Below are 26,672 nucleotides of genomic sequence, written 5' to 3'. Positions count from 1 at the left end.
AGGGCCTCGGACCGATGGCCAATCGCGGCTGGCGGAGCGGGGGGGCGGGACTCGCGGCTCAACCAATGGGAGAGTGCGGGGGGGCATGACTGGCTCGCGGCTCGGCCAATGGGAGCGCGGGGGGTTGTGGGAACAGCGCACGGCTCAACCAATGGGGCGCGGGGGGGCGGGACTGGCGCGCGGCTCAACCAATGGGAGCGCGGGGGGTTGTGGGAATAGCGCGCGGCTCAACCAATGGGAGCGCGGGGGGTTGTGGGAATAGCGCGCGGCTCAACCAATGGGAGCGCGCAGAGGGGCAGGAACAGCACTCGGCTCAACCAATGGAAGCGCCCGGGGGCGGGAGTTAGCGCGCGGCTCAACCAATGGGAGCGCGGGGGGGGCGGGACTGGCGCGCGGCTCAGCCAATGGGGGCGCGAGGGGGGCGGGCGCGCGCGCGGGGCGGGGCGGGGCGGGGGCGCGAGGCCAGCAGGAAGCGGCGGGGACCCAGGCGGCCGCCCCCGAGCTCAGGTACCGGGGCGGGGGGGGACACGACGCGTTGAGGAGGGGGGTACAGACCTGGCAATGACCTTCCTCTATCTCAGGAACCGCTGGTATATCGGAGGGGTTGGTCCCGGGCCCGGAGGGGGGTGGTTGGGGCTCGGGGGGGGGGCCCAGGCCTGGAGTTTAGAGCGGGGGGGGGCGCTCATGGCAGAGCCCCCCTGCTCGGGACCCGCCGTTCTCGGGGGGCTTCAGGGGGATCCCGGGCCTCGGGGAGGGGCGAAAAGGGAGCTGGAGTGGAGCTTGGGTATGGCCTGTATCGATGGGAGGGGAAGACGGGGATCCTGAGGCTAGAGGGGGGGCTGAGATGCCCCCCCCCCAGCTCAGGCAGCGCTGGATGGGGGTCTGGGGCCACCCCCCCTTTCCCGTTCTGGGGGGCAGCAGCCCGGCCCCCCCTTGGTGCTGCAGGAGGGGATGGGGGGGTCCTGGTCGCCCCCCCGCCCCGCCCAGGCTGTGGGGAGGCAGCGTTTGCCCCTGGGAGATGGGGGGGGGGCAGCCTAGGGGTGATCCTGCCCCATCCCCCTCAGAATCGGGCTTGGGGGGGGCCTCCAGGTCATTCCTGCGGAGGAGGGAGGATGGGGATGGGGGGCGGCTGAGCGGTGTTTGGGGTTGCATCCCCATCCCTTTCCCGCGGTGGGGGTTTGGGGTGCCCCCCTGCCTCTCCTGGGGAGACCCAGGCTGGTTCCCTCTCCCCCAGCATCTCTGGGGACGGGTTGGGGGGGTGTTTCTGGCCAGGCCCCCCCGTGCCTGGGGGAGGCGTTGGGGAGGGGATGATGCTCCTCTCCTCCCCAGCCCCCTCGCTCAATCCCTGGGGTTTGGCGCTGCTCTTTCCATCCTGAGCTCTGGGGGTTGAGTTCTGTCCTCCCCCCTGCCTTGGGAAGGGGCAGCCCCAGCTGGGACATCGCTTACAAACAAGGTGGTGTCTCGTTTTGGGGCTCTGCTTCCCTGGGGGACTCTCTTCCTCCTGCAGTTTTTGAGGAGAAGCCCTGTGAGCCCCCCAGCCAGGCTGGATTCGAGCTGTCAGGTTCTGCTCCGGTTTTCTCCAGGCGCCCGTGTCCTGAGGACGGGGACACACGGGTTGTCGCACCCCAGCATCCTGGGAAGAACCGTGCTGTGGGTTTGGGTGGAGGTTCTCGCTCCGGTTTTGATGGGGGAAGAGAATACGGGGCGCGTGAAGAGGCTCCCGTGGCTGCTTGGTAACGTAGCCTTGGTGTTTTCATCTCTCTGCCTCCTTGGGGATGGCTGGGAGGAATCGGGAAGGTCTCGAGGAGGAATTGAGAAACTTGCTGCGAGGATTGGGAAGCTTGTGGTTCCAGATGCAGGGAGAGGCTCACGGAGGAGCGGGCACCATCCCGAACTGGGATCTAGATCCATCCCGCAGGGAGGAAGCTGGGAATAGCGAAGGATACAGGAAAGTTCTGCTGCTGCTCCTGGAGGAGCTCAGCGGGGTTCGAGGCCTCTGACAGTGAACATTTTGATGGGGCAGCTCGTCTGCTCCTTGGAGTCTCGGCTGCTTCCCTGAAAGCCTCCCAAGATTTTGGTTTGAAAGAGGGATAGTGGGTTGGTGGCGAGAAAGCCTCGGTTCCACTCAGACTCGAATTGGACTCCATGATCCAGTGGGTCCTTTCCAACCTAGTGATTCTATGACTCAGGTTCTTTTCTCTCTTGGCCTCCCATTTCTCGGTCTCGATCTCTGTCAAATCCCTTCATCCCTTGGTGCTGGCGTCCTGGCGCGCGTGGGGGCTGCGAGTGCCGGCTGAAATGAGTTTAATGCAAGGAGATTGCCCTGGAATGGGAGCAGGGAGCTCCAACAGCCTCCATCCGCAGGTTTTGAGCAGCACATTAGGAATTGTGCCTTGCCTACGGCACGGCTGCCCCAGAGGATGATTTTTAGGGTGTCTGAGGAGAAGAGGATCCGTGTCACCTGCAGGCAGTTGTGCCAGTGGAGGTGGGGGGCTGGCAGAGGGGCTTTCCAAAGGCTTTGTCCCCAAAGCGTTCCTGGGGAGGAGCAGAAGGATCCTGGGGAGGAGCAGAAGGATCGGTGAACTCTACCAGCATTCTTGGTGTGAATCTGGATGCCTGGGATGTCAGAGAGCCTGGATTCCCCGTCGGAACTGCTCCAAACCAGCAGAAATGCCCGGCTCTGTCTGTGGCACCAGCGTGGAGGCAGCTCAGGATCTCCCGTGGTGACCAGCAGCACCTGAGGCTCCTGTTGTTGTGCAGGAACCGCGTTTGTCTCCTGTTTCTTGGGTTGATTCCACCCTAGTTGGGTTCTGGTGGGCCTGATCCCTGCTCCTGTGAATCCCTGGTTCCTCCTGCTAGGAATTTCCTAGGGCTGCGGTGCGGGGCTGTTGCGGCGTGGGATGGGAGCGAGGGAGCTCGCTGTGTCCTTCCCTTCTGTACGGATTTCCTGTCGGTGGGTCTCTTCCAACCTGGTGATTCTATGATTCTATGAAACTTCTGGGATGGAGATGACTGCTCACGGTGCGGAAGCGATCCCGGTGAGGGCAGCGTCGTGAGGCTGAGCGCTCGGGGAGATCCTGGTCACTCTTCCATGAAATGTCGGCCTGGAAGCACCGAGCCGTTCTCCACGGACGCCAGCGCGGATCCTGGTCAGGCTGGGAACACAACGCTCCTGCTGGTGATGTTCCGGTTGCTTTCTGCTGATTGTGGCTACATAAATGCCTGCCAGGGCTTAAAAACTGAATTTTTCAGGCTGGCCAAGTTGTTGGGATTTCTGGATCTCATCTCCACTCGTTTGTTCTGGGATCTCTGGAGTCGGCAAATGGGAGAGACTGAACATGTGGTGATTTAATCCCCAGCCAGGCTCCGGTTGGGATGTGGCATCGCTGCCTGGCAGCTGCGCTCTGTGCCGGGATGGAGCTTGGGACCTGCTGCCGGGCTCCCCTCCCTGGATTTCCCCAACCTGTGGGGACGGGGGACAGGGAATAACAGAGTTTCCTGCTCCGCTTCCTGATGAAACACCTTTTCTGCTGGAATTCAGTGCAATCCGTTCATATCCGAGTCTGGGTTTGCTGTGTGGAGCTGAGAGTGTCTCCTCCTGCTCTTTGCATCGGATTTGAGATTCCCTCTTGCTTTTTGTGGCTTCTGCTGCTGCAAAACCTGCGGGAAGAGAAACCCTGGGGCTGATGCCACCAGGTCTGGCCCTGCCCTAGAACCAGAACCGTTCTCTTTTCCTGGTTTCCTTCCCTCTGATGCATCGGAGGGAGATCCAGGTGGGACTTTTCCGCCTGTGATCCAAACAGCAGGGAGGGATCCCCAAGGAGCGAGCATGTGGAACAGAGAGACCACAATTCTTAATTACTTTAATTACAGCAATCCAAAATCCATCTTATAAAGTTAAAAACCAAGGTTCAACCTTTGTAGCTCAGCATCTTCAGACCGAAAGTGGCAAGAAAGTTGTTTCCAGGAGCTCCAGGAGTGTTTGGAGGAGGTGGAGCAGCCCGGATGCGGGATGCTGTGTCCTTCTCCGAGAGGGCTGAGCTGCTGCGGGGATTAATGAGAGGGATTTCAGCTCAGGATGTCCAGCACAACCCAAGAGCTCCCTGCACTGTCCTCCAGCTAATCCTTCGGCCTCTGGGAAATGGGAGGCAGCAGGTGGATGGCGGCTGCAGGCGCTGCTGGGGAGGTGATGGGGAGAAAATCTATTTTCTTCTGCGTAGAACTTTAAATCTGGGACAATTGAAAGAAAAGGCAAAGGGAAATGCTGCTGGGTGCAAAGCTTTGTTTTTTGGCCTCCGTCGGCAGCGTGAGGCCGGGTGGCACTGGATGTGCTGGGGACACAGGTGCCTTGTGGGAGCTGGTGAGCCCTTTTGGAGAGATACGGCTTATGGCTTTTATTTATGTATTGAAACCAAAATCTCCTACGTGGCCAGACCAAGCCACCCAGCCAACCCCAGGGGGACCAAACCACCCTGTTTGCGTTGCCAGTGGGGGTCCAAAGGGGATTTTCCTGCTTCTGTTCGCAGTCCCTGGGTTTGGGGCTTCTCCGAAGGGGAACGGCTGCTGCGTAGAGCGTGCACGTGCAGATTCCAGAGCAAGGATAGGAAGGGATCCTCGCATTTCTGGGTGGCAGAGGTGGCTTTGCCGCCCCGTGTGGAGCACCGTGGGCCATGGGATGGCCGTGATCCTTCGGAAACCGCTGCCAGCGCCCTGCGTTTCTCCTGCTCGGCTCACTCAGCTCCAGTCCGAGCTCTGGAGGTTGGGTGGACGTGGACGTGGAGGAGACGACGCGGGGTGAGCGCTGGGCTGGATGGACGTGTGGTGTGACCTGGTTGGATGTTAATGTGGAGGGACGGCTGAGCTCAGCACAATGGAGCACAAACCATGCACATAATGGCTGGAGTTTTAATCCCCTGCTGCTGCCTGGAGTGGGGAAAACAATGCCGAGGGTTTCAAATGGCCTATGGAGCACCCGGCTGAGGAGAATTTTCTACCTGTTGCCCTCAGAGAGGAAAGACAGACGGTCAGAGTCCTTTTTGAGGGGTGTCAGCAGCGGGGTGCAGGGCTTCCCTTGGGCCAGGCAGCTTCCCACCCCATTAGGCAGTGGATTTCATTGGGAAAAATTAATGATTAAACTCTTGGAGTGCCTTAAAGCGGCTGTTCCTGTCTGTGAGCTGGTAGCCAGGCTCAGCGAGAGCCACCCTGCAGTCTACCCTGCCACCTCCTCCTTGTGGGGATGAAGGATGGATCAGACCCTTGCAGGTTTCCTGCCTGGAACACGATGGAAGACAACAGGCTCTAAGGAGAAGAAATCTCGGAGCATTCCCAGTGCCATGGAGTGTATTATTCCAGCAGAAACTCAGTTTGTGCGGCTGGAGATGTTGGAGAGGACGGATTGGAAGCAAACAGCCAGCTGGGTCTGTTGGGAGCATCTTCCCTCAAAGCTGAACCCAAGCTGGGAGGCTGGAAAACCTGCCTGGCTGCTTCCTTCAAACCAAGGTGCTTGTTTCCAACCTCAATAACTGCTGCTGGGAATATGGATCCAGGTGTTCTGGGTTCAATCCAAATCGAAGCCAGATCAAATCTCACCACCCTTTTTGTCCCCTTGGCCTTGGGATGGGAAGTGCTGGGAAGCGTGGGCTGGGGCTGCTCTGTACAGACCAGTCCTCATGGACAGGTTATCGGCTCCTTGCCCGCAGGAGCTGCTCTGGCAGCAGTGTTTGCCGTTATCCTGGGTATCCAGGCATGTTTGCATTAAAAAAAGGACCAAAAAAAAGAGCCTGAAGTGCTGGAGCAAGCGCTGCTGGGATTGTGTCATTGGTGTCATTGGGAAGCGAGACACGCAAGGGGCTTCATGCTGACAAGGGGCATCTGGTGCCTCCAGCTAGGAGAAGAGAAGGACCTGGAGCGCTGGTTCCTGTGCTGCTGGGAGGTTTCCATTAGCTCTGGGATTCCAAACTGGTCTGTAGAGCTCCCTTAGGTGCTTTGGGGTTTCTCTGTGGATCTAAATGGATGTGGGGCTTCGGGCAGCAGCTTCTCTGCTAGGAGCAGGGCAATGGAGCTCTCAAAGCCGGGTGCCTCGGGCACTGTGTGCGTGTTTCCCTCTGTGCAGGAGGAGCCTGGGGGATTTGGCACAGAGAGGATGGGTTATGAAACTCCCCAGGCGCTGCCTTTGCCGTGAGCTCACCTCCTTGCTGCCTGCCTCTCGGAGCTTCAACAGCCCCGGTCAGGGCAAGAAGAGGGAACTGGTCAGCTTGGCCTCTGGGTGCTCCTGGGCTTTGGCTTGGGCTGGTCCCCCTTGGAGGATCCCAAAACCAGAGAGGCCGCACCTTTTGCCTTGCTGCATCGCTCCGAGGGGCTGGAGGGGTGGTCTGCGCTCCCCAGTGGGCAATATTCCCTGCCTGATGTCTCGCCCACGTGGGTCTGGGCACTTTTAGAAGCCCCACGGCATCCTTGGAGCCTTCTGAGTGGGGGAGCGCAGGGATTCTAACTCGTTTCCCCTGTGTGGGGGATTCTGGTCTGGCTAAGCCACGTGGAGGGTGGTGCAAATGCAGACCCCAGAGATCCTGGGATGTGTGTTGGAGAGAGGGAAGAGCCTCTCTTGGAATCACTGAGGACTTTGCTTTGGGTTTTCAGCGGAGGAGGCGATGCAAACGCTGCTGGCGAAGCCGAACATCGTGGTTCGATGCAGCAGAGTCCGGACATCCCCGTGCTGCCCCGTTTCTGGCTCCCGGTGCTGGCAGGTGGCTGGCAAGGGGGAGCCGCTCCGGCATTCGGCTGCGGCGCTGGGGAAAGGCGGCAGGGAAAGACCTCCTGCTCCCAGCACCGTACCCCCTCCTGGAGCGCAGAGTGCAGGGGAGCTGGGTGCTGGGCTATTTGATTTGTCTCTCCCTTTTTTCCCCTCCGAGTCTCCCCTCCCGCTGCCTCACTGAGCCCCGGCCTCGCGATGCCGTGCTGGGAGCAGGATTTAACCTTGCCTTCTGTCACCCTCTCTCTGCCCCTTCCCCCCACTCTATTTTCCTCTTTTTCCTCCCTCTCCGATCCATCCAGAAGCTCCTTCCCATCAGGTACTGGGCCGGGAACTCTGGAAGCAGAGCGCGGGCAGCGTTTGCCACCGCGGGTGGATTTGCTGGATAAACGAATTCTCTGGAGATCGGGAAGCAGAGGGAAATCTCGTGGCGAGGGTTGGGTGCCGGGATTGGAACTGGAGCTGTGGTTATGGCACTGCGAGGGGAGCGGGGGTGGCGGCCGTGGAAGTCTGGATGGCTTGAGGTGCGTGGGAAAAGGTGGAAAAGCAGTTGGGATCGCAGCAAAGCTTGAGACGAGTGCGAGAGAGCGGCACGAGGAGGGGCTGCCGGGTGCGGAGATCCCATCGAGCGCCCTTTGGTGCCCTGGCTGCTCCTCTTTGCCTGCTTCCTTCATCCCAAAGAGCAGGAGGTGACATCTCCTCCCCAAAGAGGAGGAGAAAACGAGGTGGAAGAGATTTAATTCCATGGCCGTGAATCCACAGATTTTGATTTCAGATCCACAGACGTGGAATGAAATACTTCTAATGTGCAAGAGCTGTTCTTAACTTGTTTCTCTCCTGACTCGTGTTTTCTCTTCCCAAGTCTGGTTCAGTCCCTTCTGCCGTTTCAATTAGCCACACTAATTAGAGTTGTGGAAGGTAGCGTGGGGCGGCTAACGAGCTGTGTAAGTGGAGGCCGTGGCACCGCGCTGGATCCCAGGAGGCGATTCCCAGCGGGACGAGGCGTGCACAGAGGAGCTGGATGTAGCTCCAGCAGTTGTGGAGATTCAGCAGGGTGGGATCCGTTGATGATAATGAGCCTGGATGGTGGGAGACGGTGCTGGGACAGGTGCTGGTCCAGCTCTGCTGGTGTTAACGCTGTTTGGAGATGGAGAGTAAACTCGTGCAGGTTGGGGACGGGGTTTTCTACCACCAGCCCCCCGAAATCTGGACATAAAATGACTCTGCTCTGTGTCACTTGAAACTCAGTTGATTTTGGCTTCTTGCTGGGGGAAGGGCTCTGTCCGGCTGCTCTCCACAGGTTTTCCTTTTCGGAGATACCCTGGAGCAGGCCCTGGGTGCGTTGCAGGGAGAAACTTCAATGAGGCGCTGAGGGATGTGGTCTAGTGATTAATAGGAATGGTTGGACTTGATGATCGAGTGGGTCCTTTCCAACCTAGTGATTCTATGAAACCGCTTAAACAACCCCCTCCTCGGGGTTCTAAAGTGGCTGTGAGGGTGGGGAGGCCCTGGCCCAGGTTGCCCCATCCCTGGAGGGGTTCAAGGCCAGGTTGGATGGGGCTTGGAGCCCCTGATGTGGTGGGAGGTGTCCCTGCCCATGGCAGGGCTGGGACTGGCTGGGCTTTGGGGTCCCTTCCAACCCAAACCATTCCAGGATTCCATGATTCTATGATCCCATCCCCAGCTCTGACCCATGTGGCAGCGGGAGGAGGTGCCCCTGGAGGGAAGGAGAACAGATGAACCTTGGCCGTTGCATCAATAACCGAGTGCTTGGCTTTCCTGCCCTCCCCTCCACCAGTTGCCAGTGGGGCCGGGGAGGATTTGGAGGCAGCGGAATGGAGAGAAGCTGCGCCAGGTGCTGCGGGTTTGTTGCTTGGGGAATTTGTCTCCGTCCTCCCCCTCCCTGTGATCTCTAGGGTTTGTCCACGAGGGGAGCGAGGTTGGAGAACGCCACACGCGCTCTCCTCCGCCTCATTAAAACAGTTGTTCCCTCCGGTGACGTCTCTTCTGCACAAAGACTGGAGCTTTTAGCAGGGGATCGGGTTTAAAACAGCTCCGAGAGCTCCGGGAGGAGAAAGGAGGCAGCCATCCGCTCAGCCAGGTGAGCCCGTCCGTGTTTTTCTGTGTTTTGCAGATTCCCACAGCAGGGATTTGTTTTCCCGCAGGGCTCCCTGGGCGCTGGCGGCTGGAAGGAGGCCACGGGCTCGAGGCCCGGGAGCAGCGGCACGGGGACAGCTTTGTCCAAGGTTTCCTCCGTGCCTCGGAAGCTAATCCTCGCTGTCACGTGGTGCCGGAGTGTGGCGATCCCGCTGGCCTCGGACGCAGCGGCGAGCAGGGCCGCAGGCCTCCCACGCGTGTGGACGCGGGGCTGGGGGCTTCAACCCACCCGAACTCGCCGCCGGAGCCCTCGTTTTGAGGGCGAATCCGGCAGTTGGGGCGCAAAGCGGCTGTAGGCAGCAGCGGCCCCCGCCACGGTCAGGAAGGGAAACAGGAAAAGCAGCTTTTAAAAATAGCAAAGCCCTTGAAATAGTCGCAGCTTTCGGGCTCTTGTCTTGAGCGGCTCCGGAGCGACGGCCGCGCTCGCCCCAGCGGGCTGGGGGCCCCGGTCCTGGGCCACGTCTGCGCGGTGGGAAGCGTTCCGGGGGCTCCGGCATCACGGTGAGTCCTGGCGAGCGATGAGCCGGAGCCCCGGGCTGGCAGGGCTGCGGCTCCCCTTGGGAACGCCGATCCCCAAAACCCCTGCGAGCGGTGGGCGCAGGCGGGTGGTTGGGGGCTTGAAATCCTATAAATAGGTTTTAAGGCAACTCCGATGTGGGGATGATGTGCGAGGTGGAGGATCGCTCCGGTTTGGCACGCGGAGGGGGTGTGGGATGATGATGTGGGGGATGCGTGTGGTGAGGGGTCAGCGCTCTCTCCGCGTGGGTTTCGGTGCCGGCGTCCTGAAGCGGTGGGCAAACCCCTCCGAAGGAACCTGCGAGGGAGGCTCGGCTGCCAGAGAGGAGGTTTTTTAACTACGTTTTATCTGTTTCGTGGTAGAGTAAATAAGCAAATGAGTCGTAAGAATAACAGTTGTGTTTCAGCAGCTGCTCGCTGGGAGCCTGATTGACCTCTGGGGGTTTGCAGGGTTCCCCTCGCTGGGACTGACTCAAGGTCTTGGCAGTGGAGCTGGGGCGGTTCAAGCTCCAGTCCAGCTTTCCCAAATCGCTAACAGGACTGGGATCATCCCAGAAACTCCTGGAATCTGGTAGGGAGATGCCTGCGCTGCTCCAGGCTTGGAGCTGCCGGTCTGGTGGAGCTGGGAAGCAGGATCTCCTCTTCCTCATGGTTGTTCTTCCGAAGCTGGTGGGGTTTTATTGTCTCTGACGTGCACGGAGGACAGCAGCCCAGGGCCTCTCACCCAACCTCCTGCTCTTCCTAATGCAGGAGCCTGAATTTTGGAGCCAGGGAGCAGCTGAGAGGTGTCCCGGCTGCAGCTCCTGCTCTCCAGCTGCCCGAAACCGAGAGTTGGGCCATGGCTGAGGTGGGATTCACTGGGCAAATAACGGCGTTGGCTGCCCTGCTTCTCAGCTCCAGCCCCGTAACTAGTAACCAGTTCTTCTAACCAGTAACCAGTTCCCATAACTAGTAACCTAGTTCCCCAGGGGCTCCGTTTCTGGAGAGGGGAGACCTTATCGCTCTCTAAAACTGCCTGAAGTGAGGTAGTGAGACGGGGGTCGCTCTCCCAAGGAACAAGGGGTGGGATGAGGGTTAGATGGGATAGTGGGAACAATTCCATCCCAGAGTGGTGAAGCCCTGGCCGAGGCTGCTCAGGGCAGTGGGGGCGTCCCCAGCCCTGGAGAGGTTCACAAACTGTGACTGTGGCACCTGGGGACAGGGGTCAGTCCCACGGTGAGGTTGGATTGATGGTTGGAATTGATCTTGGGTGGCTTTTCCAACCAGAATGATCCTGTGATTCCGTGATTGTAGGAAAGGGGAGCTGGTACCTCTGTGGTTTTGGACTCGGCAGCCTGTGGCAGCTCCCTTCTCTGGCCAGGGATCAAGGTATCCATCTCCGTGGGGTGTTTCTCGGGGTGATCCTGCCCCCCGCGTGCTTTGATGTGGTTTTGGAAGGAGTCGGGATCACAGAGTGGGGAATTCCACCTGGGGAGTCTCCTAGCCTCTAATTTAGAGCTGGGGCTGAGATCTCCTGGGCAGGCTGGCAAACAAGTTTGGCAACCTTCTGGTGTTCCTCATCGCATCCAGAGCGGATCTGGGGATCTTTCCCGCAGCCGGGGTGGATCTCTGCCTCTTTCTTTCCCCACGTCTCCGTTTCCCAGACTGTGAAGCCAGGGGAGAGGTGCCCACTGCGGCGATGGATGATGGGACCGCTTGAAGCCACGTGGCCGTGGAAGGGTCCTGCATCCCAGCGTGGCTCCTGCTGCTCTCGCCCCGTCCAGGAGCTGCTTCTGCTTGAAGTTGGTGCCTGTTGTCAGCTCTTCTGTCTCCGTGGGACAGGATTGTCCACACTGCTTGGCCAGTGGGGTTAAAAATACCCGTCCCTCCCCCTCTCTGGCTTTGCTTCACCTTTGGAAAACAGTGGTTTTGCCTAAGAAAACAGTCGTGTTTTGTGCCACCAAAATAACTCCTGGTGTGAGCCTGGGAGAGGGGAGGTTCAGGAAAAAAATTTTTCACGGAAAGGGTCATTGGGAACTGGAACAGGGAGGGGGTTGAGTCACCTGCCCTGGAGGTGTGTAAAAGACAGGTGGATGAGGTGCTAAGGGACATGGGTTAGTGATTGATGGGAATGGTTGGACTCGATGATCCAATGGGTCCTTTCCAACCTAATGATTCTGTGATTCTGTGAGGTGGAGCTATCTCCGCTCTGATGGGACTTACTGCCTGGGGCCATGGCTCCTCTTTCATTGGAAGGGGCCAATGCCCCTGGGGCATTCACTGGGGGCTCTGAGGATTTCTGACAACAGAAAAACCCTCTTTTAGGGTGGAGACCTTCCCATTAACACCCCACATGGATAAGCCTCAGTGTAATCAGCCCTGTGCAGGAGGAGCCGCCCTTTTAGTGTGAAGCTACCAGTTGAGGAGCGTCTTGGAGAGTGGAGAAGCCAGTAAATGTTCATAACTGGTTTCATCCCTGCCTTGGAGTTGTGAGCTTTGAAAAAAGAGATGTGGGATCTGTAATGTAGTTTGCTTTTAAAAGCCGGGATGGTGAAAGTGGAGTGTGGCTGGACGAGGGTGTTTAGAGACAGGAAAAGCCAGAAACCTTTTATTGAGGGGCTGGGGAGAAAGTAGTGGAAGCTAACGCTCAAAAGGAGCAGTGGGTTTTATTTAAACCCATCCGTGAGGCCAGAAGAATTGGGTCCTGTGGGCTTGGTCTTTCCTCTCCCCATTGGAGGCTCTGATGAGAATGAATTCAGGTTCACAGTGGAGCACAACTAAATACGATCAGCACATGGAGCATCTCGTTTCCTTTAAGAAGGAGCAAGAGGAGCCGGCAGGGACGCAACCAGCAACAGAGATGGGAGCGACCTCCTTGTGCCCGGTGCTGGGCTGCCATGCAGTGTTGCCGCTGCCAGCATCTCCAGGTCTGCTCAGCCCAGTGAGCTTCACCGTCTCACCGGTGTTCCCTGGCCTGTCTGGGAGTGATGCTCCTCCAGGCACCTCCGTGTTTGCAGTCCCAGGCTCCTTTTTTTTTTTGGGAGCCGTGGTGGGGATTTGTTCATTGTGGGAGGTGCTCCAGGTCACTCATGAGCCATCCCCTGGCACAGGGAAAAGTGATACTGAGCCTGAAGATGGATCTGTCGTCATCCCTGACCTCCAGGCTCTGCTGCCCAAAGCTGCTGTGAGGATGGAGCTGGTGCTGCCTGTCTCCACGCTAGATAGAGGAGGATTTCCCTCTTGTTGCCTCTTTTCCTCGTGGGAATCTTTTCCAGCGTAGCATCCTGCTTCTCTCTGCTTTGCTGTAAATATTTGTGTCCTAAACAGTGATGAGAAGAGTCATTTGGAAAACAAATATCCTTGTGTTGCGCCGCTCTCAGTGATGATCCAGGCTGGAGAACCAGCTGGCAGCACTGGAAGGGGAGCAGAGCCTTCGATATCACCTCCTTCTGCAGTGTTTCAAAGCCTGGTGCTTTTCCTTCTGGTCCAACAGCTTCTGTCTCTGCGGTCACAGCTGGAGCCCTTCGTTTCCCAGAGGAGCAGCCTAGTTTGGTAAAGCAGGGTGAACTCATTCTCCCAGGAATATGTGCTTTTCCCCAGAGCCGATGCTGGAAGGGGATATTGAACAGCACGGAGCAGGGTTGTTTGGGATTGAAGTGAGGGGCTCTTCCTTAGGAACAGCCTCTACCCCCTGGATGCAGGCTCTTTGGCTTCATCCCGAAGCAGAACAGGACATGTGGTGAAACCCCATAAGGTTTTGGGGAGAAAAGGAAGCACAATCCCACTTGGGCTGGTTGCGACCTCATTCCCGTGCGTCCCGACCTCCCAGAAACCATCGTCCTGTTGCGATCGTCCCCATCCACCTGGGGCGGGGAGGGCTGTGCCGCAGCATCCTCAGGGATGACTGCTTTGGGAACATCCCTGGTTGGACGATGGCTCTGCTCTTAGCCTCAGTGGTTTTCCATTGTGAGGTGTGGATGTCAGCCTTTTCCTCAGCTTCTTCCAAGTGGCTTCTTCCGATGTCCACTCCTTTGAGCTTCCCCAGGCAAGAAATGCTGCTCTTCCCTGCAGAGCCACCTCATCCCTTTCGGCTTCGCTGGAGCTTTGGGTAGCAGCGAGCGCTTCTCCGGGCGCTGCCGCCTGGGATCTGCGGGTCGGTGGAAGGGGCTGCTGATGCCAACGTGATTCCGGAGCAGCGGATTCCACGCTGACCCACAGGCCCAGCGCTGCACCCACCCGGTGGATCCCCTTGGGGTGACCTACGGCGAGAGTTAAAAATAAAGCCAGACTAAGCCTGCTCACTAAGCTGTCTGCAGGAAACCCACGGAGTCTTTTCAGCCCGGCTAAGCCGGAGAAGAGCCAAACGGGGCGGACGACGGGGTTTGCCAGGCACAAAAAGAGACCCAACCGCGTGTGAGAGCAGGACTGGAGTTCCTGAGCTCCCTCTGGCCTCCAGCACGGCTCTGCCACCGGGTACCCGTGATGGAGAGCACGAAGGCCAGGCGAGAGAATTCCAGCCGCACGAGGCAGTTTTTTGCTTTGGACACAGCTGAAGTGGAGCTGAGATCACTGCTGCTCACCTCCAAGGAGACCCGGGCCCGGTGGGAGCTGCTGCTGCTTCCCCGAGGTCGGATGCTGCCACGGAGGGGATAGGCACAAGCTCTGCTCCTTCCCTCCTTCCAGCTCCGGTCTGGGTGAGGAAGAACGCTGTGGATGAAGCCCACGCTGCTCCCCCAGATGGCTGCTCGCCTGGGGCATCCCCAGTCCTCCTGCCTGGCAGGATCCTTTCCCTTGTTATCCTTATAAATCGGAGCCTCTCATGCTGTCTAAGCCGCGTCCCCTGCCTGCAGCTTAATCCTGGGATTTCTGACCCAGCCCGCAGCGACAGGAGGAACATTATTCCCTCTGTCTCCACCACAGCCGTGTTGTGAAACCTGTTGTCCCGTCTCCCCTCAGTCTCCTTTGTTTTTCCCTTTTTTGCTCCACAGTCTCTGCGTTTGGGGCCCTTTATCCGAGTCGTCTTGTTGCCGTCCGGATGCCTTCCTTGTAGCTGTGTCCTCGCTCCTGGGATGGGGACGGACGCTTCCCCAGGGGCCTGGTCCCCTTGCGCGGCGTTTGCTCCTTCTGCTGCTCTCCAGTGCTGACAAAACGATCCTTGGCACCCACCGATCCTTCGCTGTGGGGCTGTTGTGGGTTGCACCGGCCTCGGGGAAGTTCTCCTGCGTCCCAGGGGCTCCAGCATCAATCGCAGGGCGCTAGGATCCAGCTGAACCTCCTGCTGTCCTGGCTGGGGATCACGCAACCGGAGGAAGGGAAAAGGCTGGAAAGTGTTGGGATTAGCCCGAGGGGTGTGAGGGAAGGTGTGTTTGGGGGTTCATGCTTAGTGAGGGGCTCAGGAGAAGCAAATTCCCATCTGTATCCGACAGCTTGGTCTGCATCATGGTGCTGATGCTCCTCTCCCTGCTTTGTTGCAGCCTCTGGCATCTCCCCACCATGGGTGACATGAAAACTCCGGATTTCGATGACCTCCTTGCGGCTTTCGACATTCCTGACATCGACACCAACGAGGCCATCCACTCCGGCCACGAGGAAGCCGACGCTCACATCAAACAAGTCCCCGGGGAGCCGGGACCCCCCGACCACGTCCTGCCCCACGCGGACATCACTGCGGTCAGCGTGATCGTCAAAAACACCGTCTGCCCTGAGCAGCTCGATGCGCTGGACGGCCGGAGCAAGGATGGGCACGTCCTGGCCCCCCGCCTGCTGCAGAACGGCTTCGGTGCCACCGAGATGCCCCGCTCCCCCACCGCCAGGTCCGTGGAAGCCTCTTCCAACGGGGAGTGCTGGGGGAAAGAGAAAGGCCCCAAACCTCTGGATATCTTCTCCCCTTTCAGCCCCGACCCCAACGAAGACAACGCTGCCAATCTGATCGACAGAGCGCGGGAGTGCAAACCCAAAGAGAAATCTCTCGCCGTGCCCTCCCTCTCGCCGTCGCCCACCCCGTCGCTGGACTGCAAGGAGCCCCTGGGGGAGAGCGCGGAAAACCTGCCCGCGGTGTTCCCAGCGTCCTTCGAAACAAGCCAAGCTCGGGGAGCGAATGGGTCACCTCCTGCCGTCGCCTGCATCAAGAAGGAGGAGTCCGATTCGGAGGAGGTGGGACATGGAGCCGGCCCCAAGGGTTTGGCCGCAACCTTGGGCGACAGCCCCTTGGATCACCTCAAATCCGTCACCGTGCGCTACTCCACGGAGGATTCCCCCATCGCGGCCTGGCCCGGTTCCGACTCAAACCTTGACAGCGGCGCCGGCAACTTACCCGAGGTGAAGCGCTCCCCGGCCAGCCCCCGGGAGCCCTTCTTCAAGCCCCCCTCACCCGTGGTGCAGAGCCCCCAGCTCCCCGCTTCACCGAAGCCGCTGGACAACATTTCCCTCAAGGAAGAGCAGGAAGTTCTGGAGAAGTCGATGGGAAGCCCGCAGAGCATGTCCAGCGCTGAGGAAGACGATGAGGAAGAAGACAACAACAACGATTCCCCTTCTTCCAATTCCTCCCGGCCCCTCAAAGTGCGGATTAAAACCATCAAAACGTCCTGTGGCAGCATCACCCGGACGGTGACTAGGGTCTCGTCGGACTCGGAGCCGGGTTCCACCAAGGGCCCGGCCGAGCAGGGCTCTCAGGAGGCCGCTCTCGAGGGCGCCGGCTTCCCAACATCGGCAGAGAAAGAGGAAGGGATCGCACTGGAGGTGCCCAAGGAGAAAATGGAGCTCTCCAGCCCCCTGAAAACCATCGAGGGGCCCAAAATCGTCAGCGTTCAGCTTGGCAACGGCACCAAGCTCAAAGGGACTGTGCTGCCCGTCTCCACCATCCAGAATGCCAGCAGCGCCATGCTGATCGCTGCCAGCGTGGCTCAGCAAAAGTCCGTGGTGCTGCCGGCGAAGACGGGCAAAGCCGTGGCCAAGAACATCATCAACCTGGTGCCGCAGACCCTGCCCAAAGCCGACACCAGGACTAACGTCAGCACGGTGACTCAGACCAGCACCATCACCACCACGGCCAACCAGAAAGTCAACGGCACCACGGTCGTGATGGTGCAGCCGCAGAAACCCTCCCCGACCATCGCGGGCACCGTCATCTCCCGCAGCCAGTCCAGCCTCGTGGAAGCCTTTAACAAGATCCTCAACAGCAAAAACCTCTTGCCGACCTACAAACCCAACCTGAACCCGCCGGCCGACGCGAGCCTCGCGCTGCCGCCCTTCGGCTACCGCTGCCTGGAGTGCGGAGACTCCTTCGCCCTGGAGAAGAGCCTGGCTCGCCACTACGACCGGCGCAGCATGCGCATCGAGGTGACCTGCAACCACTGCACCAAGCGCCTCGTCTTCTTCAACAAATGCAGTTTGCTCCTGCATGCGCGGGAGCACAAGGATAAGGGGCTGGTGATGCAGTGCTCCCACCTGGTCATGAGGCCTATCGCTTTGGATCAGATGATCGGACAGCCGGACATCACGCCCCTGGTCTCGGTCACCTCTTTCCCCGCCAGCAAAGTGACCGGCGTGGCTCAGGACGCCTTGGTCGCCGCCAACGGGGTCCAGGAACTCCCCATCCTGCCCCTCGGCACCAGCGCCGAGCAGAGCAACTACAGCTGCTTCCGCTGTCTGGAGTGCAAGGAGCAGTGCAAGGACAAAGCCGGGCTGGCTGCGCATTTCCAGCAGGCAGTGACGACGGGGACGACCAGCAGCACGGTACGGGGGGCGAGGGCAGCGGGACACGGACCTTAGAGCTGCGGGGAAGCAGCCCTGGGGATGCGGGAGGGCTCTGGATGGGCCCCCGGCGGCGCCCGCCTGCTCATTCCTCCCCGTATAAAACTCACGCAGGAAGGAAACGCCGCGAGCCGGCGTTGAGTTTTGTGCCCACGAGGCTCTGGGCAGAGAAAGAGGGAGGCTGGGGGGTGTCTGTGGGTGCGGGAGCCGGGAGGGAGGAGCGGCTCCCTGTGCCCCGGAGCCCTGGCACCCGCTGCAGGCCGCGGCCGGCCCCGTGGAGCCATGTTAGAGGCGAGGGCGCCGCTTCCTCTCGCGCTGCCTCCGAGCGCAAATGGAGGCTGGAGACACCAGGGGCCACGGGGTTGGTTTTCCTTTCCCCTCTTTGAATGCCAACCTCGAGATCCCGGGCGCTCCCTGCTGCTGCCAGCACCTCCGGGTTGTTCGAGCGGGCAGGAGCCGGCAGGCGCAGGATTAACGCTGCCGAGGGCTGACGTTGGAAGGGAAGGAGGGAGAACGGGGCCACGGAGGAGCCCTGTCCTCCCTGTGGCACGTCTTCACCTTTCCCTTTGTCCAGAGCCGCTCAGCCCCCTCGGATTCCTCACTGCATAGAAGGAATTCGCTGTTTCCTAGTAACTCTGTTTACTCCAAGGCTGCTGCTGCGGCGGGGACGCTGTTCAAAAGCGGGTATCCTGGCCCTGCTTTCTGTTCGGAGGTCGCTGGGATTCCCGTGATTCTATGGATTGTCCTAAGGAACTTTACCAGCGACGGCCTCGGGTGCTGGGTCTGTGGCAGGAGCAGCAAGAGGGCACCAAGAGCAGGGGCTCCGGGACAGGAGACCTGGGGGAAATTGTCCTTATCTCCTGCAGGACCCCACTGCCTTGTGGATGCAGCAGCTCCCCGGGATCCACAGGGAGCTCTTGGCCTTGGAAATCAAACCTGAAGCTGCTGGCAGGGCAGGATCCTCACCAGCCAGAGCAGCTCTGTCCAGTGCCCAGCAGACGGGCTTTTCCCTGCCCACAAAGAGCATTTTTCCCTTCAGACCCCAGATTTTCCTTGGCGCAGCGAGCGCTGAAGCCGTAACCTCCCTAATCCTGCTCCTCACGTGCCACCATCCATCCCCTCTCCCTTCTCCTTCTCCCTGCTCCACCTCCTGGCCCATCTTTCGCTGCCGTTCCCTGTCTGGGTTCTTGCTCCCCGTTGTTGCTCCACTGCCAGAATCACCTGTGGGTCTCTCTTGGCTTGGGACCCCGGTTGGGAACGGCAGAGAGGAGCCCGAGGGCAGCCCGCACCTGGGATCTGGCTGGGAAAGGCTCCTCCTCCATCCTCACCCCACCTCATCATCATTGGCATCTTGGCTTGGAGCAGACTCGGCGTGGCCAGCAGGGCCAGGGAGGTTCTTCTCCCTCTGGCCTCGGCCCTGGGGAGACCGCTCCTCGAATCCTGGGGTCAGTTGTGGGCCCTCCCCACAAGAAGGATGTTGAGGCTCTGGAGCGAGTGCAGAGAAGAGCAACGAAGCTGGGGAGGGGGCTGGAGAAGAAGAGGAGCGGCTGAGAGAGCTGGGGGGGTTTAGCCTGGAGAAGAGGAGGCTGAGGGGAGACCTCATTGCTCTCTGCAACTCCCTGAGAGGAGGTTGTGGAGAGGAGGGAGCTGGGCTCTTCTCCCAAGGGCCAGGGGACAGGACGAGAGGGAATGGCCTCAAGCTCCACCAGGGGAGGGTCAGGCTGGACAGCAGGAAAAAATATTTCTTGGAAAGGGTGATTGGGCAGTGTCCGAGGCTGCCCAGGGAGGGGGTTGAGTCCCCTTCCCTGGAGGGGTTTAAGGGCCGGGTGGACGAGGTGCTGAGGGACATGGGTTAGTGATTGATGGGAATGGTTGGACTCGGTCCAATGGTTGGACTGGGTCCTTTCCAACCTGGTGATTTTATGATCTCTGATTATCGTGTCGTTCACGGCAACTCCAGCCGGTTTTCTTGAGTCCTCAGCAGTTTTTCCCCTCGCCATCCCTCTGTCAGGATCCTGGCGGCGCTGGAAGTTTTGAAATGGTTTTGGCAGCCGATTGGAATGTGCCCCCACTCCTCCCACCCAAGTCCTTTATGGAGCAAGTGGGCACGTGCTGCGTGTGGGACCCAGCTGGGATGAAAAGCCTGGAAAAGGGGTCTCAGCTGCGTCCCAGACGCCCTTGATGGTCACCCAGTGAGCTGGAGCGCACAGATCATCCCCTCAAAGGTTTCTCTCAATGCTCTTCTGGCCCAGGTTTGCTCTACGTGTCCCATGATCATGGCCAACCGCTGCAGCTTCAGCGCTCATCAGCGGATGCACAAGAACCGCCCGCCCCACGTCTGCCCCGAGTGTGGTGGCAATTTCCTGCTGGCCAACTTCGAAGCCCACCTGAAGGAGGCCTGTCTGCACTTCTCCCGCAGAGTCGGGTACAGGTAAGGGCACCACGGCCTCCAGGCGGGGCAAGGGGACCAGGGACATCCAGGAATGAAGGGGAAGGTCCCAAATCCTGAGCCAAAAGAGGGGAGATTGAGATGAGATCTTGGGGAGAAATGTTTCGCTGAGAGGGTGGGGAGGCCCTGGCCCAGGTTGCTCCATCCCTGGAGGGGTTCAAGGCCAGGTTGGATGGGGCTTGGAGCCCCTGATGCAGTGGGAGGTGGCAGGGCCCGTGGCAGGGGTGGGACTAGATGGATTTTGAGGTCCCTTCCACCCCAAACTGTTCTGTGATTCTATGAAATTCACAACACGTTCCCATTTTCCAGATGGGGCAGGAATCCATGTTCCTCTCCCCACCGGTTCTGGGTGCAGGGCTAAGGGTGAATGTCTCATTTCACCCCTCTTCCAGCCCTCACTCTGCTAATCCTAAGGGATTTTTCCTCCTCCCTGGACCTCATGGCCACTGTTTTCTGCTCTGTCATGGCTGGCAGTGTTGAACCCCCCTAGTCTCTCTCTCTTTTCCTCCTGATGAGCTGCCGTGTGCGCCCTGGATCCGCGAACGCTGGGCAGGATGGGTTGCTCCAAACTGGAGTCCTCTCAGAGCCCAACGCTGGTTTGGATCCTGGTGTCTGTGAGGCAGGAGCTCTTCCCAAACCCCGTGATCGGAGCGGCTTTGGGCCCCTGTGCTCCGTTTCCGTGATGTGGCCAACCCCCACGCTGTGCCACACGTCCCCTTCCAGTTGCCTCCCACTCTCTCCCGCTCTCCAGGTGCCCCAGCTGCGCCGTGGTCTTCGGTGGCGTCAACTCCATCAAGTCCCACATCCAGACGTCCCACTGCGAGGTGTTCCACAAGTGCCCCATCTGCCCCATGGCGTTCAAGTCGGCTCCCAGCGCCCACGCCCACGTCTACACGCAGCACCCCGGCTTCAGCAACCAGCAATCCAAGTAAGTCTTCCCGGTACATCCCTCCTCGACCACGGGGAGCATCCTCAGAGGGTGGGATGATGGGGAAAGAGCTGAACACCAGCACCAGGAGCTTCATCCATCTCCGTTCCGCTTCCCCATCACTTGGCGTGGGTCTGACTGCGCCCAGTGCTGCTCTGCACTCTCTAGTCGAAGGCTTCTTCCCAGTTTCTCCTGCTCCAGCCCTGGGCTGTGCTTAGGCTGGACATTAGGAAGAAGTTTTTCATGGAAAGGGTGATTGGGCAGTGTCCGAGGCTGCCCAGGGAGGGGGTTGAGTCCCCTTCCCTGGAGGGGTTTAAGGGCCGGGTGGACGAGGTGCTGAGGGACATGGGTTAGTGATTGATGGGAATGGTTGGACTCGATGATCCGGTGGGTCTCTTCCAACCTGGTTATTCTATGATTCTATGACAGGGGTGTTTTTTCCTTCCACCAGGATGATTTACAAGTGTGCGATGTGCGACACCGTCTTCACCCACAAACCGCTGCTTTCCTCCCACTTCGACCAGCATCTGCTCAACCAGCGCGTCAGCGTCTTCAAGTGTCCCGACTGCCCGCTGCTCTTTGCCCAGAAGCGCACCATGCTGGAGCACCTCAAGGTACGGCTCCGAAGGGCCTGGGGGGTCCGGACTGCCGTGCTCTCCTGCACCGGGAGCCGCAATGAGGCCCCGGGATCTTTCCTTGAACCTTGCTCTGGTGCCGAGGGGGAAAATCCCAACCTCAAAGCTTTGTCCCTGCTTCCCAGAACACTCACCAGCCCCAGAAGCCCAAGGAGGACCTGGCGAAGAAGGCAGCTGTCCTGCTGACACCGAAGCAGGAGCCTGTGGAAACGCCGGTGTCCAAGATCTCAGATGAGTCGTCGTCCTCCACCGAGGAGGACGAGCCCCCCAGCTCCCCGGAGCTGCGCAAGACCAAGCGGAGCCGCTTCCAGCGCAAGACGGTCAACAAGTCCAAGTGCAGCGGGTGGACGTGTGGCGTTTGCCACTCCTGGTTCCCAGAGCGCGACGAGTACGTCTCGCACATGAAGAAGGACCATGGCAAGGTGAGGAGAAAGAATCCTAGAATCACCAGGTTGGAAAGGACCCACGGGATCATCGAGTCCAACCATTCCCAACAATCACTAACCCATGTCCCTCAGCACTGCCTCCTCTCCACAACCTCCTCTCAGGGAGTTGCAGAGAGCAATGAGGTCTCCCCTCAGCCTCCTCTTCTCCAGGCTAAACCCCCCCGGCTCTCTCAGCTGCTCCGCGTAAGCTGGCATCTCCGGCTGGGCCGAGCCCTTGGGAAGGGGAGCAGGGGTTGTTCATGGCACGGAGCCTGTTCTGCTGCAGTCTGGGTGTTGTTCTCACCCTGGCTGAGGGTTTGGGGAGCAGCAGAGACCACGTATCCGTTATCCGAATGCACCGCCGCGGGATGGGCAAGGAGAGGGAAACTGAGGCAGCCCCGAATTCCTGCGTCCGGCTTCTCCAGGCCGCAGGGAGCCCTGCGCTCCGGCCTCTCGGTTCCCTTTGCCGTACCCACCTGTCTTTTTGGGTTTTTTTGCAGTCGGTGAAGAAGTTCCCGTGCCACCTGTGTGAGCGCTCGTTCTGCTCCGCTCCCAGCCTCCGGAGACACGTGCGAGTCAACCACGAAGGGATCAAGCGTGTCTATCCCTGCCGGTACCCACCGCTCTGTCTGGGGTTGGCGCGAAAAGGGGTTTTTTTAGGGGTGACCCCGGTGTCCCTCAGCCGGGCAGTTGTAGGAACTGGGAATTAGGAGGGAACGGCAGCACTGGGAGGGACTCGGAGCATTTATACCCTCTAAAAGGACACGGATGAGCATGTTTGTGGCAAGATCCAGGGCTCGGGGTGCCTGAGGGAACGTTCCCAGGGGAGCCGGGGCTGGAGCAGGCGTGGGGCTCAGCTCCTCGGGGCAGTGTCGCTCATCAGCTCCCTGCTCGGGCCGGCAGGTACTGCACCGAGGGCAAACGGACCTTCAGCAGCCGCCTCATCCTGGAGAAACACATCCAGGTGAGACACGGGATCAAGGTGACCGACCAGATGAAGAGCCAGGAGGTCGTTATCGCCCGGATAGGGACCGGCACTGGGCAGGTACGAGGTCTCGGGGGTCTCTCGGGGTGCTCGCTAAGGGCTGAGGCCTTGTGGAGCTTCTGGGCAGGGTTGAAGGTGTCACTGCGAGCCTTGATCCTGCTTTGCTTGTTGCCTCAACACATCCAGCAGCTCCTGGGACCGGCAGCTCCTCCTGCTGCGAGGCCCTGGCCCTGCTGGGCGGGTGCGGGCCCCGTCCGGGCACAGCTCTGGCCTCTCCCTGCCCAGCGGGGACTGAACTTGGCTGACTCCGCTCGCTGCCTGCTGGGAGAAACAGCAAAACATTCCAGCTCGCTGTGCGGCCCTGGGCTGCTAGGGGCGAGTCCCAGGCGTTTTGGGAGCCCCTTGACCCAAGGCAGAGCTCCTGGGGTCCCCGCTTGGGCCTCATATGAGCATCCTGGCTTGGATCAGCCACGGCGTGGCCAGCAGGGCCAGGGAGGTTCTTCTCCCTCTGGCCTCGGCCCTGGGGAGACCGCTCCTCGAATCCTGGGGTCAGTTGTGGGCCCCTCCCCACAAGAAGGAGGTTGAGGCTCTGGAGCGAGTGCAGAGAAGAGCAACGAAGCTGGGGAGGGGGCTGGAGGGGGTTGAGTCCCCTTCCCTGGAGGGGTTTAAGGGCCGGGTGGATGAGGTGCTGAGGGACATGGGTTAGTGGTTGATGGGAATGGTTGGACTCGATGATCCGGTGGGTCTCTTCCAACCTGGTGATTCTCTGAAATCCCTGTGGGAGCCCGTTGGGAAGCTCGCACGCGGGTTGGGGTCACGCCAGGAGCTGCTCAAATGAGACACTGTTCAAGCTAATGGGAATGGTTCCTGCAGGTGTCGGGTCGGAAGCGGAAACTGTCCTCGGACGAGGGCGACTCGTGCAGCGAGGAGCCGGACAGCACCACCCCTCCCTCCAAAACCCCCAAGGGCGACCGCAAGGCTCCTTTCCGCTGCCGGAAATGCGGCTACCTGGCCAGCAGCTCCGCCGAATTCCAGGAGCACATTCCCCAGCACCGGACTGACGAGAGCTCCCACCAGTGCCGGGAGTGCGGGCTCTGCTTCACCTCCCAGGTTTCCCTCAACCGCCACCGCTTCATCACCCACAAGAAGAAGAAGGGAGCGGGCGAGGCGGAGGAGCCGGGGCCTCGGAGCCCGCTGGAAGGAGGCGCCCAGCACGCGGCCGACGGCAAACTCTCCTGCAAGGTTTGCGGCCGCTGCTTCGACAGCCAACTCAACCTCAAGACGCACTTCCGCACGCACGGCATGGCCTTCATCCGCGCCCGGCAGAACGCCAGCCCCGACAACTAGGGCTGCGCGCGGGGCACGAGACGTGGACAGAAGCGCCCGGCGCCCGCCCGCGCTCCCCCTGCTCCCTCATCCCCGGGCGGCGTTTCCACCGGGCTCCGAGAAAGGAAGAGGGAGGAGAGGCTGGCCTGCGCGACTCCGCGTGCCCGCGGGTTTGGGGGCAGGATTTGAGCTGCTTTATTGTACAGAAGATGCTGAGCGGCGTCCGGCCTGGCTGCCCAGCTCTGGGGACGCGGAACGGTTCTTTCAGCGGCCCCCGGGCGCTGCTGCGGCCGCTCGCGTCCACGTCCCTCCCGGGGATGAGGATGGAGAACGGCACCTCCCGCCCTTGAACCCCGTCGGTCTCTGGTTCCTCTCCTCCGGGATGCTCCGCAGGATCTGAGGAGCAGGGGAGGCTTCTCTGCCGCAAACAGCGATGTCTCTGCTGCCAGCGACGTCCCAGCAAAATCCACCGGTTAGGGTTTTTTTTTTTTAATTTTCCTTTTGAATGTTCCTTATTTTGCGTTTGGCCGTGGGGAGAAGCCGATTCCAGCTCCCAATTCATCGCAGAGATGCCCCCCAGCCCTCCTGGGCTCCCCCTGCAGCGACCCGCGGCGCCTCGGCCTCCGGACGTTTCATTCCCCAGGGCTGGCGGCTTCTCTTGGAGGAGGACGGAATTTGCCTTGGGCAGCAGGAAAATTGAAGCCAAAATAAGAAAAAAAAGGTGAGGTCTGCGCAAACCTGGCACCGCGGCGCTGCACCGAGGGGTTGGGCTCTCCCCGTGCTCTGAGCGGGGGCGACGCCGCGGGGAGGGGAAGCCGCTGACGGCGAGTGCGGGGGGCTCGTCCCGGAGCGTCGGCATCGCCCCCCCTGTGAACCGCGGCCCCGCGCACACGCGTGTGCGAGCGCTCGGCTGGGCCAGCCCTGCGGCCCCAAAACCTTTGGGGACGGAGAAGAAAAAAAAAAACAAACCAGCCAGAAAAAAAAAAAAAAAGGAACTTTCTGCTTGTCCTGTCCGTTAGCGCCTGTGCTTGGGGTAGGGTGTTTGTGCGCGTGATGATTTCAGTCCCTTCCCTTTGGCTCCTCTCCCTTTGATCGCCGCTAACACGCTCTATAAAGTCGTTCCATACACTGAAAGTGACAAAAAACCATCTTCTGTCGTGATTTTGGGTTTTGTTTGGGGTTTTTTCCTTATTTTCCGGGCCTGCGCTGTGGGAGTAAGGGGGGGTTGTCTTTTTTTTTCCCCCTTTTTAGCTCCTATGTTGGTGCGTGGGGGCTTCCCCCCTCGCTGCGGCTGAGCAGCATCCACAGAGCCGGGGGGGGCTTCGAAAAGGAGAGCAAAGCAGCAGCCCCGTCCCGGCTGCGTCGCGCGGGGCTTCGCCCCCTGTAAATGCTGTTTGATAAGAGAAGAACTTAAAAAAAGTTTCTACGAGTTTTAGAGGCAGGAAACAAACCCAATCGCGCTTTGTACTTTGGGGGGGGTGGTTCATGCGCTCAGTGCCTTCAGATCGGGGTCTGTAACTGCGGGAGGGGGGGGACACGGGACGCTCGGATTTTAGGGTTGTGATTCCGCTTCAGTAACTTGGGCACTGCAGGAGGCTCTCAGGTATCCTTTATTCTTGTAGTAATAACGCGATTCATTAAACTTTTAGTGGTTTAACCCCTGCTGTGCCCTGTTTTGCTTCCACAGCCCCTGCCCCAGCCCTGAAGCGGGGGTGGAAGGGGCTCCGTGCCCCCCTCTTCCATCCCCGCTTCCCGGGAGCTCCCAGAGCTGGGGCCCCGGCCAGGGCAGTGATTGCCTGCGCCCACGGTTTTAGGGTGCTTGGCCCCCCCTCTATGATTATTCCCCCCCCCCACCCCGCCGAGGGTCCTGGCCACTGGTGGCAGCTGGTTTTAAAACAGAAATTCTGTGTTTTAATGCTAAATAATCACCAGAACAAAGAATTCTGAGCAGGGAGCGTGGGGGCTGCAACCACAGAGGGGGGGAAAAATGGTTTGGGGCGGGGGGAGCAAAGAAGGGGACAAGGCTTGGGGGGGAACAAGTGGGAGACGAGATTGGAGGGGACAGGGGGAAAGGGTGGCTGGGACAAGGAGGGGACAAGGGACAGGGCTGCCACTGGCAGCTGCCACCATGTCTGACCTGCAGGACGGGCTGAGACGGGGCCGGGGGGGGGGTTGTGGGAGATGGGGGTGCAGGGCGGGTCACCCCCCATCTGCCCCAGGGGGGATGAGAGGCCTGGGGTCCAGTGGGGGGACTCAGGGAGGCACCGGGCCCCTTCCTGCCCCCCGTTCCTGGAGCGTCTCCCGGTCAACCCCACCCCGGGGATCCCTTGAGCCCCCGCAGCCGAGGGAAGAAACCAGCCAGGAATTCCTGCCGAAGGGAGAGGAGGCGTCCGAGTCCCGAATCCCCAGAACGGAGTCAACCCAGACTCCGCAGAGTCTCGTTCCGTGGGTGCTGCAGGTGCCAGAGCGGGACCTGTGCCGGGAGCGGGGGGGTCAAGGGGATTGCAGCGCTCACGGAAAGGTGGCAAGTTGGGAAGGAAAAGGGGTGGGAGAACCAAAGGAAGGATTGGAGATGGGCGATGCCGCCAACATGCAAGGAAGGGGCTGTCGGGATTCGCCTCCGCAGCCTTCACGCGGTGCTGCCAGGAGGCCCAGGGCACGGCAGGTGCTGCGGGGAGACCGGGCCCGCTCCCCAGGCCCTGAAGGTTTCGTGGATTGTGGGAGCGTTCACGGACACCGGAATGCTGACAGGGGGGCCCTCGTTGGCGTTCC

General features: G+C 60.0%; 1 protein-coding gene across 2 annotated transcripts; it reads left to right on the top strand.

The window, feature by feature from the left end:
- Positions 1 to 472: 472 nt before the first annotated feature.
- On the top strand, positions 473 to 25,557 carry ZNF687 (zinc finger protein 687). Of its 2 annotated transcripts, none has more exons than XM_069878612.1 (9): positions 473 to 507; positions 14,875 to 17,134; positions 19,405 to 19,583; positions 20,353 to 20,529; positions 20,981 to 21,143; positions 21,290 to 21,586; positions 22,090 to 22,202; positions 22,493 to 22,634; positions 23,448 to 25,557. In XM_069878612.1, the coding sequence occupies exons 2-9, from the start codon at positions 14,894 to 14,896 to the stop codon at positions 23,919 to 23,921; spliced, it is 3,786 nt and encodes a 1,261-aa protein (XP_069734713.1). In that variant the 5' UTR covers positions 473 to 507; positions 14,875 to 14,893; the 3' UTR covers positions 23,922 to 25,557. The 2 variants fall into 2 exon arrangements, with proteins under 2 accessions (XP_069734713.1, XP_069734711.1); XM_069878610.1 differs by lacking the exon at positions 473 to 507 and adding an exon at positions 8,529 to 8,849.
- The last annotated feature ends 1,115 nt before the right edge of the window (positions 25,558 to 26,672 follow it).

Source organism: Phaenicophaeus curvirostris, chromosome 29 (genome assembly GCF_032191515.1).
Source record: "Phaenicophaeus curvirostris isolate KB17595 chromosome 29, BPBGC_Pcur_1.0, whole genome shotgun sequence".
NCBI classification, from domain to species: Eukaryota; Metazoa; Chordata; class Aves; order Cuculiformes; family Cuculidae; genus Phaenicophaeus; species Phaenicophaeus curvirostris.
This window is presented reverse-complemented; position numbering and strand designations above follow the sequence as displayed.

Bases quoted from the DNA above. Each gene is read 5' to 3' on its own strand.
- ZNF687 (XM_069878612.1), top strand. From the start codon at position 14,894: ATGGGTGACATGAAAACTCCGGATTTCGATGACCTCCTTGCGGCTTTC. The intron at 17,135-19,404 runs GTACGGGGGGCG...CTTCTGGCCCAG, and splicing joins CGGGGACGACCAGCAGCACG to GTTTGCTCTACGTGTCCCAT. The intron at 22,635-23,447 runs GTACGAGGTCTC...TGGTTCCTGCAG, and splicing joins TAGGGACCGGCACTGGGCAG to GTGTCGGGTCGGAAGCGGAA.